At 42.5% G+C, this 19,057-nt stretch overlaps 2 protein-coding genes across 4 annotated transcripts in view; both read right to left on the reverse strand.

Moving 5' to 3' along the window:
* Positions 1-965, reverse strand: part of osmr (oncostatin M receptor) — a 30,261-nt gene extending 29,296 nt beyond the window's left edge. Inside the window, exons 1-2 of one of the 2 annotated variants that reach the window (XM_031807950.1) lie at positions 747-965; positions 434-597 (exon numbers count right to left, since the gene is read on the reverse strand). In XM_031807950.1, the coding sequence (XP_031663810.1) occupies positions 434-597; positions 747-834 (252 nt within the window). In that variant the 5' untranslated portion in view covers positions 835-965. Of the gene's footprint in view, positions 1-433; positions 601-746 lie in introns of both variants that reach the window. The other variant, XM_031807946.1, reaches the window with a different exon arrangement.
* A 405-nt stretch (positions 966-1,370) lies between these two features.
* The window catches only part of LOC109884587 (rho guanine nucleotide exchange factor 28), a 65,252-nt gene continuing 47,565 nt past the window's right edge, over positions 1,371-19,057 (reverse strand). For both annotated transcript variants that reach the window (XM_031807953.1, XM_020476549.2), the window contains 12 exons: positions 18,598-18,858; positions 18,254-18,330; positions 15,194-15,372; positions 14,851-14,939; positions 14,395-14,586; positions 14,143-14,271; positions 13,778-13,905; positions 11,934-11,981; positions 11,481-11,756; positions 7,529-7,780; positions 6,200-6,548; positions 1,371-5,699 (listed from right to left, as the gene is read on the reverse strand). In XM_031807953.1, the coding sequence (XP_031663813.1) occupies positions 5,503-5,699; positions 6,200-6,548; positions 7,529-7,780; positions 11,481-11,756; positions 11,934-11,981; positions 13,778-13,905; positions 14,143-14,271; positions 14,395-14,586; positions 14,851-14,939; positions 15,194-15,372; positions 18,254-18,330; positions 18,598-18,858 (2,177 nt within the window). In that variant the 3' untranslated portion in view covers positions 1,371-5,502. The remainder of the gene's footprint in view (positions 5,700-6,199; positions 6,549-7,528; positions 7,781-11,480; positions 11,757-11,933; positions 11,982-13,777; positions 13,906-14,142; positions 14,272-14,394; positions 14,587-14,850; positions 14,940-15,193; positions 15,373-18,253; positions 18,331-18,597; positions 18,859-19,057) is intronic.

The following is a 19,057-nucleotide window of genomic DNA, read 5'->3' on the forward strand; positions in this document are numbered from 1 at the left end:
CTTGAGAGGATCTGCAGAGAGGAATGGGAGAAACCCCCGAAATACAGGTGCTCCAAGTTTGTAGTGTCACACCCAAGAAGAATTGAGGGTGTAAAAGCACTGCCAAAGGTGCTTTAACAATGTACTGAGTAAATGGTCTGAATACTTATGTAAATGTAATACTTCATTTACAAAAAAATATTTTTTTACATTTGCAAAACCATCTAAAAACCTGTTTTTGCGTTGTCATTATGAGGAATTGTGTGTAGATTGATGAGGGAGAAAAACAATCAATTTTAGAATAAGGCTGTAACGTAACAAAATGAGGAAAAAGTCAAGGGTTCTAAATACTTTCCGAATGCACTGTATACAGTAATACAAGACAATGGTTCTCCTTGGAAACAAACACATACATAATCAATCAATTGGACAAATGGCCTGAACTGTTACTCACGTTGTGAACGATAGTGAGGTTGTCAGTGCGTCCGACCTGTATTTCATAAGTATCACCGCTTTCCCTTGTTAAACCAGTGTGATTGACCAGCCACTTCACCACAAGGCTCTGTGTAGCAACATTAGCCCGCAGCTCAGTGATTATTGGCCGAGGAGGTTTACTGCCTGCTAAAACAACATATGGCTAGCTCACTTATAGGCATGCTTTCAATTTAACAATCCCATCCGTTTCATCTGACTGTTAATTGCTATGTACACTTACAATACTATACAACTTTGAGTTGACCTTTGACTTCATACAAGAAAGGTCTTACCTGATTCCAAGCAGGATCCATTTAGATATACAGAGGAAGTTAAAAGGAACAGAAGCACATGAATAAACCAGGATATACCGCAGTGCATCCTCTAACCTCTCAGAGCAAACTCTGCTGTTCAAATTAATGATACTAGTAAAAGTACAGGTCTAATGTTGAAGGTTCTTGTAGCCTCTGTTCCTGCAGACCGGTGTTCATTCACAGTCCACGCTGACTGAGTTGGCATCCAGGAATGAGTCAGAAGTAGTTATGATATTAACATTGGGCACTGTCATTGTCAGCTGACGGGCTCAGTATTGAGCAATAATATGGTTGTTTGAGTATGAGATGGGGGGACACTAGAGGGCACTGTGGTAAAGCAGCCTTCAGGACGAAATCTGTCCAATGGCAGCCTGTTGATGGTGTGAGTTGCATGAAGTTGCCCCTGGAAACTGATCTAAGGTCAGTAAATTATCTGGGGAGGACGCCATGATGTTGAAAATGTATTATTACTGAGTAATTGCATAAGCTATTATATTGATAGTATCCTGGCACGAATGGGAACAAGACAACATGGCTAGTTACCATGAGGTAGAGCCTATGTAAAACTGTGAACTATTCACACAAAATAAAAATGCTATACAATTGCTGGTTATGCATTTTATAGTATATAGTTAATATGGCACAAGGCACAGGTTTCTTTCAATTATACATATATTACAACTTAAGGGGGAAAACATCCATATTACACAACATCAACAAAAACATAACATTATACGATGTGTCTTCCGCATTTAACCCAACCACTCTGACAGTGCATGAATACGTCACAATAAATAACAAACAAACCAACATGTAATCTGTATTTTCTCTTTAGAGTAATAAGCAAGCTCTATTAAACACACTACATCTTGACAATTGACATTTGGCACATAGTAGAGCATGGGTGCTGAGGGTGCTGCAGCACCCTGCAAAAAATCAGGATAAAAATAAAAATATGAATAAACATTTCCACAAAAGTAGTGCACTTGGCCTTTACTAGTCCTGTATTAGCGGACCGATATAGCAATCTATAGCGCATGCAACAACAACAACAAAATCACAGCACCCCCCCACATCTTCCCAATGCCCCTAGTAGCTAAAAACTCAAAGAGATCCCAAAAACTCCCCTGAAAATGTGCATGTCGTCAGTTAATTGTTTTGTTAAATTTCTTTGCTGTGCAATGAAAGTGCTTTATCTTGAAAACTTAACTGCTGACTTTTTTAACAGCTGATTAGTGAACAAAATACTAAAATATAGTTTTTGAACAAACTACACCTTTAACACTTATGAGAGTGTGTCTTAACCTCTTATGGGAGTACCCTGCAATCCTGTATTTCAACGAGGGAAATTAAGACCATCATAAAAGTGCAACTAGTTTTGACAAGGGAAGCACAATAACACAAAGTGCACCGAATTAAAATACCTATAGTTTTAAGGAGCTTTTGGGCACAAAGGAAAATTGGTTTGAGTAGCCACTAAAGAGAGGGTTACTTACATAAAACACATACTGCACTACTAGAATTAATGGCGACTCGAGGAACCCCGGAGATCCTCAAGGATCACCTGGAGTTCCTCAAGGAATCATTGCTAGTCATTGGTTCATATTTGCACCTTTGGTTAGTTGAAAGATCCTTGGAGGAACCTTTAACGTTGCAATGTAACAACAGGTTCCTGGAGGAACCATGTAGTGGAGGCGTGGCTTAGTAAGGGCGTGGCTATAAGATTTATATATTTTTAAATGTCATTCCTGTTCATATCTATTGTCATCACATGTTAAAGTTGAACACTGACAGTTTTGTAGCTTCATTGAGGCGTACAGATATTTAGGAGTTCCTCGAGAGCCTATGCAATTCCCAAAGTTGGAATACAATTTATTTGACAATTTATTACTATATGTAATCAGCTATGTTTATATTATTATGATGAAATTCTTATTAATATTATATTAGAATATGTAACATGTATAAATATTGAAGGAAATTTGAAATTTGCAGTGTACAAACTTAACATGATGAACAGGAATAACATTTAATCTCATGGGTGCCCAAAAATAACTATCTGAAACCACGCCTCCAATCTTCAAATAGGCTGCCACCTCTACAATATATATATATATATATATATATATATATATATATATATTTTTTTTACCCCCTTTTTCTCCCCAATTTCAATCTTGTCTCATTGCTGCCACTCCCCAACAGGCTTGGGAGGTGAAGGTCAAATCATGCGTCCTCTGAAACATGAACCGCCAAACTGCGCTTCTTAACACCCGCCCGCTTAACCCGGAAGCCAGCCTCACCAGTGTGTCGGAGGAAAAACCGTTCACCTGATGATCAAGGTCAGCCTGCAGGTGCCCGGCCCGCCACAAGGAGTCGCTAGAGCGCAATGAGCCAAGTAAAGCCCCCTAGCCAAACTTTCCCCTAACCCGGACGACGCTGGGCCGCTCTATGGAACTCCTGATCACGGCCGATTGGGATATAGCCCGTGATCGAACTTGGGCTGTAGTGACGCATCAAGTACTGCGATGCAGTGCCTTAGACCACTGCGCCACTCGAGAGGCCCTATCATATATTATTAAATTGATTCAGAATTTAACCCCTCCCATCACAAAAAGGTTCCGGTTTGAACCTTTACACAGGGGTTCCTCGAAGAGGGGTTCCTCAAACAACCTCTGAACTGGAAAGGTTCCGCTCAAAAAGGTTCTTCCAGGCAGGTTTACTTCTAACAGTGTGTACGAACAGGCACTTATTTCTGATTACATACAGGAACTCAAAAATTGGCAATATACACCTGTATTTTCATACTTTCAGTCATGGCAATAGCTAAATATGAGGACCAAAAACTGAAAAAGTATACAAAACAATAAGAACACCTGCTCTTTCCATGACATAGAATAAAAAGGTGAATCCAGGTGAAAGCTATGATCCCTTATTGATGTTGCTTGTTAAGTCCACTTCAATTAATGTAGATGAAGAGGGGGAGGTAAGTTAACAAAGGATTTTTAAGCCTTGACACAATTTAAACATGGATTGGGTGCATGCCATTCAGAGGGCAAGACAAAAGATTAAAATGCCTTTGAACGGGGTATGGATAGTAGGTGCCAGGTGCACCAGTTTGAGTGTGTCAATAACTGCAACGCTGCTTGGTTTTTCAACAGTTTTCCGTGTATCAAAAATGGTCCACCCCCCAAAGGATATCCAGCCAACTTGTCACAACTGAAAGTATTGGAGTCAACACGGGCCAGCACCCCTGTCGAATGCTTTCGACACCATGTAGAGTCCATGCCCCTAAGAAATTGAGGCTGTTCTGAGGGCAAAAGAGGAGGTGCAACTCAATATTAGAATGGTGTTCCTAATGTTTGGTATTGTCACATCTTCTCCTGCTCCTCCCCTCTGGCATACGACGTCGCCGGGATACTAACCATCGGTCCTGGGATTCATCATTACGCACACCTGGCACTCATCATTACTTGCACCTGTTAATCATTATGATTCACACCTGGACTTCATTCATAATTTCTTCCCCTTTAAGTCACTCTCCTATGTTCACTCACCAGTTGGTATTATTCTTGTGTACCGGAGTGTAGCCATATGGAAATGTTTTGTTGTTTTATTAAACGTTTCAACTGCACCTGCATCCCGACTCACAGCTCCAGTATTACAGGTATACTCAGTGTATAAAGCTCTATTAAGGGTCAACATCTAAATATTGTTCCCCAGCGTTGATCAAAGCTCAGAATGCTTATATCATTGATCTGACAGAATTCCAATCACGCCTGCCTCTTTGCGAATGAGTGGAATCATGAACAGTGGTTTGTCCATTATGTACGCCTGGATTTGCCTTTTTAGCAGCTCATTCTCCACTCTCTCAAACGGTTAACTCTGCCCTTATGCGGCACAGGCCGAGAGCGACGTGAAATGAACTACCCCAGCTTGCAATCGGCTCAATAGGAAACTAGTCTAGAGACAATGTTGACAGTGTTTGCGAGATGTCGGACTAAAGGCAATTTAACTGTCCCGCACTCCAGCCGTGTCTACAGACATCCCCCAAACAAAAAACGATTATCAGAGAATGAGTGCACAACTGGTAAATAGTCGCTTATAGATATGTCAGTCAGGTGGCCATCTGCTGGCAGAGACTTATTGCAGTAAGTTGAAGGTGTCTGGCTAGTTTTACTTAGCCAGATGGAAGGATGAAGTAAGAAGCTAACGTTAAACGGAGCCTACCTCAGCAGGAGAAAAAACAACACAAAGTTGTAACTTTGCTTTATAGAGTAAGCTACTGATACAGACAGTGATGTGAGGCTAAGGCAGGCTGCAAGGCGGAAGCAGATGAGAGAGGGAGCAAGCAGAGAGGGAGGTTAGTACAGTGGTTCCTAAAGTTGGGGTCAAGGCCCAAAGTGGTGTCCCCTGAGAAAATCTGTATCTTATCAAACAAGCTATGAACTTAAATGTTTCAGTATAAACATTCAAATGGCAAATCTTCCCTAAAGGCCTACATTAAAATGCAAACAATACAGTACAATACAGCTAAAAATGTAATGCTTTTTTGTTTCGTCGCTTCCGGACGAAAACTCAAACCCTAGTTACAGCCCTGCATTCCCATTTTTTTGGTAAAAAACATTTTCATGCACACACACACAAAGGCAGAGAGGGGGTACATTGATAGATGTACATAAGGCAGTTGGCATTGCACACTTCTCTCCCATCACTCCATCAGTCTTGTCATTCCTCAGAGGTACACAATGTTCTCTTCTCCCCCATCCTCACTGTTCTTTCCATTCAAAGAGAAGTAGGCCTGTGGGGTGAGGAGAGGAGTGAGGGATGTCGAGGTGGGGAAGTTCTCCTCGTACAGACCCAGGCCTGTGACCCCTGACCCCAATGAGCCCAACAACCCCAGGGTCAGCCTGTCCTGTGGAGGGCTGAAATCTAACAGAAGAAAACAAGGAACATTATCGGCCAATCCCAAATCAACCCCTTGCACCTGCATCAACCTCTTGCCCCCTCTCATATGCATTTGGGTGGATCAGAATGGACAGAATATTTGTAAGAAATATGTCTATGTTGTTTTAAAGCTTAAATTACAGTGCATTTATGGTTTGTTTTTTTTACTTGGGGGGGAATACATAATTGGTGGAGTACTGTGGATCCACCAATATCCCTGTGAGCCTCCCAGGCCCTTGTTGCCCAGGGTTAAGAACATAAATTATAGATTAATAATATTACATTGTATAACATTCTTTAAATGTATTCCACGTGTCCCTTGGCCAGAATTAATGTAATATGTTGTTAGTAATGTTCATATAATAAATTATAACAATAAATAAAAATATCTGTCTGCAGTACCCACAGACCCCACTTTGAGAACCCCTGGCTTAAAATCCTCTGAGATCCACAAAGGTTTGTGTCTATGACAGCATCATACTCACTGTTGTTGTTGGGCCCCTCATGTCCTGTGGTGAACCTGCTCCTAAAGGGGTTGTTTGGGGAGCTTCCTGACTGGAGGTGACTGTGCTGGGGGTGAGCATAGTGTTGGTATGTCAGTAATTCTGTGGATGGTTTACTGTGGGCCTGGCTGAGCAGAGTGTTGAGGCTGTTATAGAGGCTGGGCCTGAGGCTCAGGTTGGGACTATGGAGGGGGCTGTCCTGGCTCTTTCTCAGGCAAGAGTGGAGGCTCTGGTGCTGGTGCTGGTTGTGGTGGAGACGATTCTGTTGGAGGGAATGAAGAAGAGCAGCCTCGTTGCCGTCCAGGCTGCCTGACCGACTGTGGTTGGACACCTGAGGGGAGAGGAGGGGGAGAGGGTGGGGAGAAGAAAGTAGTTGTAAATCTCAGCAGAGCACACTCACAAACACAGACACACACATTCCTACCAACCTTCACATTCGTTCATATTTCCAATTTTTCTCTATGTCACACTTATTCACTCACTCCTTCCTTTTCTATGTCTCAACCCCCACCTCCCCTTTCCCTCCTTGTACCTTCCCCACCCACCTAATCTTGTTCACCAGACACTTCCACCCAATGCTCGGAAGGTCTGGTAGATCAAAGAAAAGAAAGAATGGAAAAAAGTCCCAGTCCAATAGAAAAAGTCCTGATCCATAGCCATTGATTATACCAGAAGCTACAAATTAGTAATGAATCTTCAAGCTCTTCCTTTGTGGGTGTATATATCCAAACAGCATGCAGAACATCAAGGTGTCAAAAGCATGGTTTCAAAAGCTAGCTAGGGAGACCCTCCCTCCTCTGATTGGTTATCGGACGGTCAAGTTGTCACCGCGCTCAGAGTCACCGACTGCTAAGTCACTGAATGTATCCTTGTGTTTCCTGCCCCCATTGAAAACGACTGGTGACTGGTAGTTTGGTCGCTAGAGGTCTGTCCTGGTATTATTGGGCCATAATCAACCAACTCCTTCCAAACCTTCCCTCGAACATCACGTCTGATGCAACAAGGAGATTTCAGCTGTTTGAGGCCATTTTGTCATTTTTATTAGGATCATTTGTTTTCTCCCACAAGATTGACACACATTGACCACACAGATTTCGATGTATAGCCAGCAAGGCATCTACATTAAGTCAGCGAACTACTGTTTAGCATCTCAAATTTAGGGGAATGCTTTTACTGTCACACACACGTTTTCTGATTCAGAGCCACGACTTGCATGTTCAGATATCATTATTATTTAAAAAAATGTACTCCCACATAGGCCAGATTTGAGTCATTGTTGCACCAATTAGTCTTTTGAAGGTTACCACCCACCTGTTCCAGGTCCAGCGATATCATAATAGGCAGGGAGCTCTGGCGGTTGTGTCTCCAGCTCTGGAGCAGCCTGTGCTCGGCTTCCACCCTGTCCCTGTCCCTCTCCATGCTCCTCTGACCCTCCCTCAGCCTCTCTAGGTTCTGCTGGTACTCCAACAGCTGCTGCTCCAGCTCTTCCCGCTCGCGGCGCAGGCTCTCAGCCTCCAGGTGGCACTGTCGCTCGCGCTGCTTCAACAGACTCACCTTCTCCCCCTATATGCAGAAGAATAGTATTGGCATCAGAGAGATGGGATGATCGTTTTGGACTGGTAAGTTCTTACCATGCTAATGCCCTTGTTTGAAATTAATAATATAAAATATGTGATTTAATTTTAATTTTAGAAGCAATATATAAACATGTAATGTCATGAAATGTGAGATGCGTGTGTCTGCAGCCCCACTCCAACCCACATGAAATAACCCATTTGAGGCTGTTGAGGGGAAGGCAGGCCCACAACAATGGCCAAAGTGAGATGGAGACAGTAGATGCAGCTGGTCTGTTGTAATATAATAAAGACAGTAGATCTAGCTGTTCTGGGCTCATATGTGAAACTATTCTAACTGAACATTTTCTTTCACAGTGACACTGACTCCGAATGGGAGTCTTATCCGGTGTCCTGTGTGAATTATGCTCTCTCTAATTCTCTCTTTCTCTCTCTCGGAAGCCTCGAGCCCTAGGACCATGCGTCAGGACTACCTGGCATGATGACTCCTTGCTGTCCCCAGTCCACCTGGCCTTGCTGCTGTTCCAGTTTCAACTGTTCTGCCTGCGGCTATGGAACGCTAAACTGTTCATTTTTACTCTTGAGGTGCTGTCCTGTTGCACCCTCTACAACCACTGTGATCTCAACCCGGCACAGCCAGAAGAGGACTGGCCACCCCTCATAGCCTGGTTCCTCTCTAGGTTTCTTCCTAGGTTTTTGCCTTTCTAGGGAGTTTTTCCTTTTCACCGTGCTTCTACACCTGCATTGCTTGCTGTTTGGGGTTTTAGGCTGGGGCTATATAAATTGACTTGATTTGATAGAGGACTGAGGGTCTTCCAAATATTGAAAGTGTGTAAATAGTTACCTATGTTATTTTGTCGATGTATATATACATTTTTTCATATTTTGTTTTATCAATAATTATATTTTTCCCAATTTTGTTTTCCATTTATTTTTCTCAAAACATTTTTTTGGGGGGGGGTGTTAGAATACCATTTTGGTATTTTGTATATAGTTATTTGTTTCAAAATGTATACCTTCACCATATTGGCCACTTGGGTACATTTGGGCTACTTGTGTGGGACACCTGGGTGACTTCATGATAAATGTCATGTAAGCACACTAATTTTAGATGTTATCATTCTGAAACGTTGTACAAGTACTGTTGCTCTCTTATATTTGTCACTGAAATTGTCCCCATCATCCTATCTGAATGTTTGTTTTTTAAAGATGATGATACAAAAATAACAATCATATTTTTTTTCCATTGTTTTATCTAAACCAGATCTATTGTGTTATATTCTCCTACATTCAATTCACATTTACACAAACTTCAGAGTGTTTTCTTTCAAATGGTACCAAGAATATGCATATCCTTGGTTCGGTGCCTGAGCTACAGGCTGTTAGATTTGGGTATGTCTTCAGGTGGAAATTGCACAAAGTAGGGGGGGGAGCTCTAAGAGGTTTTAATAAAGGCTTAAAATGAACATAATGTCCTATGGCACTCTTATGTCACCCTATGTCATTCTTACAGTACCAGTCAAAAGTTTGGACACACCCACTCATTCAAGGGCTTTTCTTTATTTTTACTATGTTCAACATTGTAGAATAATAGTGAAGACATCAAAACTATGACAAAACACACATGGAATGATGTAGCAACCAAAAAAGTGTTAAACAAATCTATCTAAATATATTTGAGATTCTTCAAAGTAGCCACCCTTTGCCTTGATGACAGCTTTGCACACTCTTGGAATTCTCTCAACCAGCTTCCCCTGGAATGCTTTTCCAACAGTTTTGAAGGATTTCCCACATGTGCTGAGCAACTGGTGGCTGCTTTTCCTTCACTCTGCGGTTCAACTAATCCCAAACCATCTCAATTGGGTTGAGGTTGGGTGATTGTGGTGGTCATGTCATCTGATGCAGCACTCCATCACTCTCATTCTTGGACAAATAGCCCTTACACAGACTGGAGGTGTGTTGGGTCCTTGTCTTGTTGAAAAACAAATGATAGTCCCACTAAGTACAAAGCAGATGGGAAGTCGTATCGCTGCAGAATGCTGTGGTAGTCATGCTGGTTAAGTGTGCTTTGAGTTCTAAATAAATCCCAGTGTCACCAGTAAAGCATTCCTACACCATCACACCTCCTCCTCCATGCTTCGCAGTGGAAACAACAAATGCAGAGATCATCCGTTCACCTACTCATCTGTCCTCCAGCTAGATCATTGTGCTACTCTACAGTGTGCTGTTTGTTGGCCACTGTAGACCTTCTTTGCAAAATAGTGTGTTTTAATCAATTGTTTGGTGACGTAAATATATTCAGTGTAGTTATATCTAAGGACAACTTTTTAAATGTTTTACAATTGACATTTTTATGAAATTCACTGAGGAGGATGGTTCTCCCCATCCTCTTCTGAGGAGCCTCAACTGGTTCCACCATGTTATTGCTTTCCAAAAATGAAAATAATAATTTGACAATACCATCAAATGTTATGCATTTTTCGGCAACTTGTAGAGATAGAAGAGGTCAACTAAACATGTAAAAATGTTGATCAAGTTCTTTTGTTATTCACTCTTATTTGAAAAAGAAAAGACTGCAAATAACTAGCTGATTCTGATAATAACATAAGTCTCACTCAATAAGCACCCCCACACCATCACACCATCTCATCCATGCTTCACAGTGGGATCCACACATGCGGAGAACATCCGTTCACCTACTCTGCATCTCACAAAGACACGGCGGTTGGAACCAAAAATCTCAAATTTCGACTCATCAGACCAAAGGACAGATTTCCACCAGTCTAATGTCCATTGCTCGTGTTTCTTGGCCCAAGCACGTCTCTTCTTCTTATTGGTGTCCTTTAGTAGTGGTTTCTTTACAGCAATTCGACCATATGAAGGCCTGATTCACGCAGTCTTGACAGTTGATGTTGAGATGTGTCTGTTATTTTGGCTGCATTTCGGAGGCTGGTAACTCTAGTGCACTTATCCTCAGCAGCAGAGGTAACTCTGAATTTCCTTTCCTGTGGCGGCCCTCATGGGAGCCAGTTTCATCATATCGCTTGATGGTTTTTGTGACTGCACTTGAAGAAACTTTAAAAATTCTTCAAATTTCCTGCATTGACTGACCTGTCTTAAAGTAATGATGGACTGTCAATTATTTTTGCTTATTTGAGCTGTTCTTGCCATAATATGGACTTTTTTACCAAATAGGGTAATCTTCTCCATACCACCCCTACCTTGTCACAACACAACTGATTGGTTCAAACGCATTAAGAAGGAAAGACATTCTACAAATTACCTTTCAATAATGCACACCTGTTAATTGAAATGCATTCCAGGTGACTACCTCATGAAGCTGGTTGAGAGAAGACCAAGAGAGTGCAAATGTATCATCAAGACAAAGGTTGGCTACTTTGAAGAGTCTCAAATATTTGTTTAACACTTTTTTGTTTACTACATCGTTCCATATGTGTTATTTCATAATTTTGATGTCTTCACTATTATTCTACAATGTAGAAAATAGTAAAAATAAAGAAAAACCCTGGATTGAGAAGGTGTGTTCAAACTTTTGACTGGTATGAGTGGCTTACGTAGTGTTCTCTTTGACCTAAATCTCCTATCAGATTGTGCCTTGACAGTACTATGTCACCCTATGTAATTCTAAAGTCAGTGTTATGACAAGATGATGTATTGTGAGTGCTTACCTGTTGTCTCTCCCTGGCCAGGCACTCTCTCTCCCAGCGCTGCTGGTCCTGTCTCAGCCTCCCCTGTAGCTTCTGAATCCCCTCCACCTCCTCTCTCCACCTTTCCACACTCATCCTCTCTACCTCCTCCTTTTTCTTCTCAGTACTCGGCTGTTTCTCCTGCTCCTGGGCCACATTGCCATGGAGACAGGAGGGGGTGTGTGGGAGCGGGTGCTCTAGCTCCAGTAGGAGGAGCTTTTGAACCTCATACCAGCTGTCCTGGATGGTCACAGCTGCCTGCACACACCAATACATGGTATTTACAAACAGACCCTTTGGTGTAGGCGGATCTGAATTTATCAAAATAGGTTTAAGTAATTTGGTGATGGCTATAAGTAGCCTTCCAGGCTAAGGGATGCTACCGCCAGGTGGTTGTTTGGGCACTAGGGTTAAAGAGTGTGTGATGTTTCTCACCTGCAGACTGTAGAGCAGCTGGGTCAGGCTCTGGACACTCTCTGCCACCTGCAGGATAAAATATGCCATTACAAGAGGACAGACAAAACTATGAAATCTGTTGGCACTCCTTTGCCACACACACACACACACACACACACACACACACACACACACTCTATCCTCGTGGTGACCTAAAATTAACTTCCATTCAAAATTATATTTTCCTTAAAACCTGTTAAGGCTATGGCAGAATACTGCCCCCGTTGGAGAAATGCGTGCCCATAGTAAACTGACAAAAAATCTGTAAAAAATTGCTAATATATGCATATAATAAATATTATTGAATAGAAAACACTCTAAAGCTTCTAAAACCGTTCAAATTATGTCTCTATGTAAAGCAGAACTCACAGGGCATCCATTCTTCCAAACTCTTTCTGTCATCAGAAAAGTTGGCCCAACTTTGACGTCATCGCCCCCACCCTTCCCAACCAGCTACAGATCTGGAAACAGTTTCTATCTCTTCAGCGCGATGTCCTCTTTCAATGGGGTGCGTCATTGTGAAGATTGCACGCTCCCTCACCCTTTTGCGGGGCGAAACCCTCCGGTCGCGCAATAATACGTGCGCGCGTCTGCAAATTCTCTCTTTTGTTACAAGATCCACCAAACGACGTAGGCTTCTCCTTTCGAGCTTATATCTTTTATATATGATTAAAACATGTTTTAGCTCGAATCTGAACTTAGTTTGACCAGTTTAGTCGACATATAATATGTAATTTTGAAGTTTCGATGCTAGTTTCGAAATTAGTCTCGTTTGATAACCCAAAGACACACATTTGAAAGGCAAACGCTGGTTTTGGTAAGTATGACTTCTTCCACGACTTCTGATCGAACAACGGCTAAGGTAAGGGAAGATTTATGTGGTTATTATGTGTTTCTGTGGACTCCGAAATAGCGAAGCCATATTGCTAATCTATGAGCGCCGTCTCATATTATTGACAAGTGAACGAATTCTGTAACGTTAAAAATAAATGTAACACAGCTGTTTTATTAAGAAGAAGTGTATCTTTCTAACTATATGTAGAACATGTATATTTAGTCAACGTTTATGATGTGTATTTCTGTTATCTGGCAGAGTTATCATAATTTCTCCGGGCATTGTTGTAGCATTTTTTGGCCATGACCTTCTATGTAAACCGTGATTTATGGATATAATTAGCATATTATTGAAAAAAACATAAATGTACTGTATAACGTCCTATTCCTGTCATCTGATGAAGATTTTCAAAAGGTTAGTGAATTATTTTTCTTTTAATCCTGCTTTTGTGATTGCATCTATTGTTCTACAAAATGGCTATGTAAATTAGCCTATCTTTGGTGGTGGTTTGACATAAATATGTGCTATGTTTTCGCCGTAAAACATTTTAGAAATCTGACTTGGTGGCTAGATGAACAAGGTGTTTATCTTTCATTTGAGCTATTGGACTTGTTAATGTGTGGAGGTTAAATATTTCAAAGAATATTTTTGCGTTCTGTGCGCCACTGTGTCAGTTGAGCAGTGGGGGAGGGTACCCCTAGAGGGACGTGTGGGGCCATGTTAACCACTAACACTAAACCTAACCCTTACCACTGACCTTAACCCGTAACCCGAATCTAAACCCTAAACCTAAACCAAACCCTTAACCCTAACCACTAACCCTTATCCTAATTGTAAATCTAATCCTAATTGTAACCCTAACCCCTAAGCTAAAAATAGCCTTTGTCATCAAGGGGACATGAGAAATGTCCCCAAGAGGGAGAATTTTTCTTGTTTGACATTTTGGGATTTTAGGTCCCCACAAGGACCCACACCTATCCACACACACCTTCATTGGTGCTCCATTGGTGTCTCTTCTCCTCAGCTCAGTTATAGAGTGCCACAAGATGGTGTCTGGCCCTGCCCACTCGCCATCCGACACCAGAGAGGCCGAGCTCACACTGCTCGGATAGTCCACTACAGTAAGAGGACACCAAAAACAGTCCATTTAAAGAAACAGTTCATGATTATAGTAGAATCGAACAATTTTGACATTCTTTCTATTTTGGGGTAAACTATTCCTTTACTGTGTGGTTGTGTGTCTCATACTCACTCTCTGTAGGCGATTCCTGGGTAATTCCATAGTCGTTGGGGGTCGTGGTTAGGGTTAAGAGTTAGGGGGTTATTAGGGTTAGGGTTAGTATATTGACTCACACTCAGCAGGTGACTCCTGGATCCTGCAATGGCTGTTGTAGCTGCAGTACTCTGGGACTCTGACAGGGGGGCTGTGGCTGGGCTCAGTGTGGGCCTCACTGGCCTGCAAGGTAGACATCAGCTTCTCCGCTACAAACAAAGAGATCGCGAGAGAGAACAAGAGAGCGAGCGAGGAAAGAGAGAAGAGATATCTCTCAATATACTCTCTAATATAAAAGGAGAGGATGCAGCGCCTGCGTGTGTGGTTCTCACCCTCTTTGAGTGCAGCTGTGAGTAGTGCAGTGGTCTGCGGTGGCATTTGAGCATCAGGGTCTGGTTGGACCAGTAGGTGGTGCTGTGGCAGGGGCTCTGGTGTATGAAGGGTTAACTCTGTCAGCTCGGCATACAGCTGTAGCTTCTCCTCCAGACCACTGCAGATACGCTGGTCCTGACTTGCCAGGGTGTCTGAAAGAACGATATAGATCATGGATCACACTCAGTTTAAAGGGAAGTACTGTAAATTGCAACATAATAGTGGATGGTTCCTCAACCTGAAATTGGTCTATTGGCCAGGAGAAAATGTAATCTATGGTAATAAAGTCAGCTGAAGTTTGTAATGGCTATTCATAAGAAAATCAATTTTGGGGGGGGGGAAACACTACAAAGTGTCTGAAATGGAAATGGTTAAGTACATGATGAATGTGTAGGGAGGGATGACTGATGTCTTACCTTGGAGTTTGTAGATCTTCTGAACTCTCAGCTCAGTGTTCCGTCTGACCTCAGTCTCAACACTTCTCTCTTCCTCCTCCTCAGGACAACTAACACACAGCATAGGGGATTAGGGACAAAATCATCCACACACACACGCACGCACACACACACACACACATGTTCTGTTTGGCTCAGTCGGTAGAGCATAGCACTTGAAACGCCAATAGTTGTGGGTTTGATTCCCGCTGGGGCCACCATTATGTAAAATGTGTGACTGTATGTCGCTTTGGAAAAAAGTGTCTGCTAAATGGCTTATTATTGTTATAATATCAACACACAAACACTCACACACACTCCTCACCTCTCTACGGCCCGTCGTATGTGTCTCATCCAGGCGTTCCTCTCTTCTTTCGAGAAGGTGTGAACCTCGTACATCTCAGGCCCCACTGAGGAAGCAGAGATTAGGAACATCCCTCTCTCCTCATTGGCTACCTCTCTCACAATTAGCTTCTGCAGGGGGATGACTGGGGGCTTCTGGTCCTGGAGAGGGACAGTTTAAATAAGGTCATTTTCCGGGAAAGAACACTACTGGCATTCTGTCTGACTGATGGTTCTCCCTGGCTCCCTGTTTAGTTGAATAGTTCTTTGTTTTTTCGTTCTCCTTTTTTGTTTTGTCTACTTTTCAGCCTGTTCTCTGTGAAGTACCGGAGTTCTGCAACAAAATGTTTTTTGGTAAACAGCTAAATGATGGGGTTGGAGAAGTGTATAGACTCTTAAATTCATAGACGGAACTATGGATGCAAGGACTGACCATACATGAAATTAAAATGATAGTACCAATCCCAGTTTACCCCTTTAAAACCTGTTACGGCTAGACATTCCGCTAGCGGAACCCCTCGACACCATCCGGTGAAATGGCAGAGCGAAATTACTGTAAATATTAAACTTTCATGAAATCACACATGCAATACACCAAATTAAGGCTACACTTGTTGTTAATCCAGGCAACATGTCAGATTTCAAAAACTCAGAAATAGCAATATAATTCATGCCTTACCTTTGAAGAACTTATTTTGTTGGCATTCCAAAATGTCCCATAAACATCACAAACGGTCCTTTTGTTCGAAAAATTCAGAGAATTTCCATTTATTTGGTACGTTTGATCCAGAAAAACACTGGTTCCAACTCGTGCAACGTGACTACAAAATATCTAAGTTATCTGTAAACTTGTTCCAAACATTTCAAACAACTTTCCTAATACAACTTTAGGTATTTTTAAAATAATCGATCAAATTTAAGATGGGATTTTGTGTTCAAAAGCGGACGAAAACAAAGTGGAGCGTGCTTTCAGGTCGCGCGCCCCAACCACAACAGTACACTAGACTCGACCCTCGTCCTCAACAGCCCTACTTCTTAATTTCTCAAAGGAAAAACATCAACCAATTTCTAAAGACTGTTGACATCTAGTGGAAGTGATAGGAACTGCAAGCAAGAGCCAGAGAAATCTAGATCCATAGAGAAAGCCCATTGAAAAGAGAGTGACCTCAATTTCTTTTCCCTGGATGGATTTTTCTCAGGTTTTTGCCTGCCATATCAGTTCTGTTATACTCACAGACATTATTTTAACAGTCTTTGAAACGTTAGAGTGTTGTCTACCACCAAGACTCTTCCTAGAGCTGGCTGCCCGGCCAAACTGAGCAATCGGGAGAGAAAGGTCTTTGCCAGGGAGGTGATCAAGAACTCGATGGTCACTCTGACAGAGCTCCAGAGTTCCTCTATGGAGATGGGAGAACCTTCCAGAAGGACAACCATCTCTGCAGCACTCCACCAATCAGGCCTTTATGGTAGCGTGGCCAGACGGAAGCCACTCCTCAGTAAAAGGCACAACAGCCCACTTTGAGTTTGCCAAAAGGCACCTAAAGGACTCACCACCATGAGAAACAAGATTCCCTGGTCTGATGAAACCAAGATTGAACTCTTTGGCCTGAATGCCAAGCATCACATCTAGAGGAAACCTGGCACCATCCCTCCGGTGAAGCATAGTGGTGGCAGCATCATGTTGTGGGGATGTTTTTACAGCAGCAGGGACTGGGAGATTAGTCAGGTTGAGGGAAAGATGAATGGAGCAAAGTGCAGAGAGATCCTTGATGAAAACCTGCTCCAGAGCGCTCAAGACCTCGGAAGGTGAACCTTTGGCCCAGTCTAATAGGACAAAGACCCTATGCACATAGCCAAGACAATGCAAGAGTGGCTTCGGGACAAGTCTCTGAATGTCCTTGAGTGGTCCAGCCAGAGCCCGGACTTGAACCCAATTGAACATCTCTGGAGAGATCTGTAAAGGGAGTAGTACACAGCGTTGTTCCAGATCTTCAGTTTCTTGAAAAGTTCTCGCAAGGTATAGCCTTAATTTTTCAGAACAAGAATAGACTGACGAGTTTCAGAAGAAAGTGCTTTGTTTCTGGCCATTTTGAGCCTGTAATCGAACCCACAAATGCTGATGCTCCAGATACTCAACTAGTCTAAAGAAGGACAGTTTTATTGCTTCTTTAATCAGAACAACAATATTCAGCTGTGCTAACATAATTGCAAAAGGGTTTTCTAATGATCAATTAGCCTTTTAAAATGATAAACTTGGAATAGCTAACACAACGTGCCATTGGAACACAGGAGTGATGGTTGCTGATAAGGGGCCTCTGTATGCCTATGTAGATATTCCATTTAAAAAATATGCAGTTTCCAGCTACAATAGTCATTTACAACATTAACAATGTCTACACTGTATTTCTGATCAATTTGATGTTATTTTAATGGACAAATTCTTTTGTTTTTCTTTCAAAAACAAGGACATTTCTAAGTGACCCCAAACCTTTGAACGGTAATGTAAGTGTCGAGATGGTGCGTTAAATCCCTGACGAAGCCAATGTATCCCATTGAATCCATTTCAGCCATTACAGGGATGTGTTTGAGAGGTCATTACAAACATTGATGGGAAACAATCGACAGGCACAAGCAAAAGAATGAAAGAGTCGCAGGAGTAAAATGGAAGCAATCAAGCCAGTGTTACAAGTGGATTTTGCACCCCTCAAACACTGGAAATAGATGGCTAAAAAATACAGACCCTCGGGTGGGCGGGGCATGCGCGATGCCAGTTAGAGGTAGTTTCGCGAGCCAATCATGCTAGCATGCTAGCTGTCCCCCTATACTTCCAGTCATGTCATTGTGCTAACACTAATGAATTCATCTGACTCTGGGGAAGTAGGCAAAGGGCTTGATTGTCAAAATCCCGAAGCATCCCTTTAACGAATCCTTTTTGTTACTTTTTGGGGGATTTTTTAGGTATGTAATCTAATTGCAGATAAGGCACGAGGTAATGAAATAATGAATGAAGTGTAATGTAACGAGATTGACCAAACCGGCATACCACGGCAGCAAATATGAGTCTCTGGTCCTTCTCCTGCAGGAACACCAGGACATCAGTCAGCAGCAGAGCCAGGGTGTCTGCAGAGAGAGTGGGTGAGGGAGAGTGTTAGAATAGACACTGTTGCGACCTAGGTTGGTGCCGCAGTATAAGCCACTGCCTCTGGAATGCATTCCGCTGCAGCATGGGTTCGAAATCGTCCCACTGCTATTTCAGAAACTCTCTCCTCTATCTTTCCACTTGATCTATCCTATCATATAAAAAGAGTGGGACTGCCACATTCCCCCCAAAAAAGAACAGAAAAAATAAATAATGTTATACACACACACACACTGACCTCACCCTACCTTTCAGTCGTCCTGTAGCGGTTTTCCAGTAGACAAGTCCCTTGTGCTGCAGCTCCCTCTGTTGGTGTTTTCCTAGCAGGTCGTCCTTGCGGAACACCTCGCCGCTCTTCAGCTTGGAAAGGCTCTTGTTCTCCACGCGGCTCAACACCTCCTGCAGCTCCTGGGCTTTCTCGTACTTGCTCACACTCGTGTCCACTGCAGTGATGATGTCACGCACCTGAGTGAGTGCCCGCGACAGCTCAGTGTGCTCCTCACTGCCCTCTGGAGGTAGAAGGAACAAAACGCTTCCATTCAGCGGCTAAAAACGATCTATACTGGCATACTTGACAAAGTTTCATTGTATAGTTGTATACATAGTGCAAAGAAGCACATACTTTCTCTCTCATGCTCTCTCCCTCTCTTGCTTTTATGCTCTCTCTCTCTCAATTTTGCTCTCTCTCTCTGTCTCTCTCTGTCTCTC

Source organism: Oncorhynchus kisutch, linkage group LG3 (assembly GCF_002021735.2).
Source record: "Oncorhynchus kisutch isolate 150728-3 linkage group LG3, Okis_V2, whole genome shotgun sequence".
Taxonomy (NCBI): domain Eukaryota; kingdom Metazoa; phylum Chordata; class Actinopteri; order Salmoniformes; family Salmonidae; genus Oncorhynchus; species Oncorhynchus kisutch.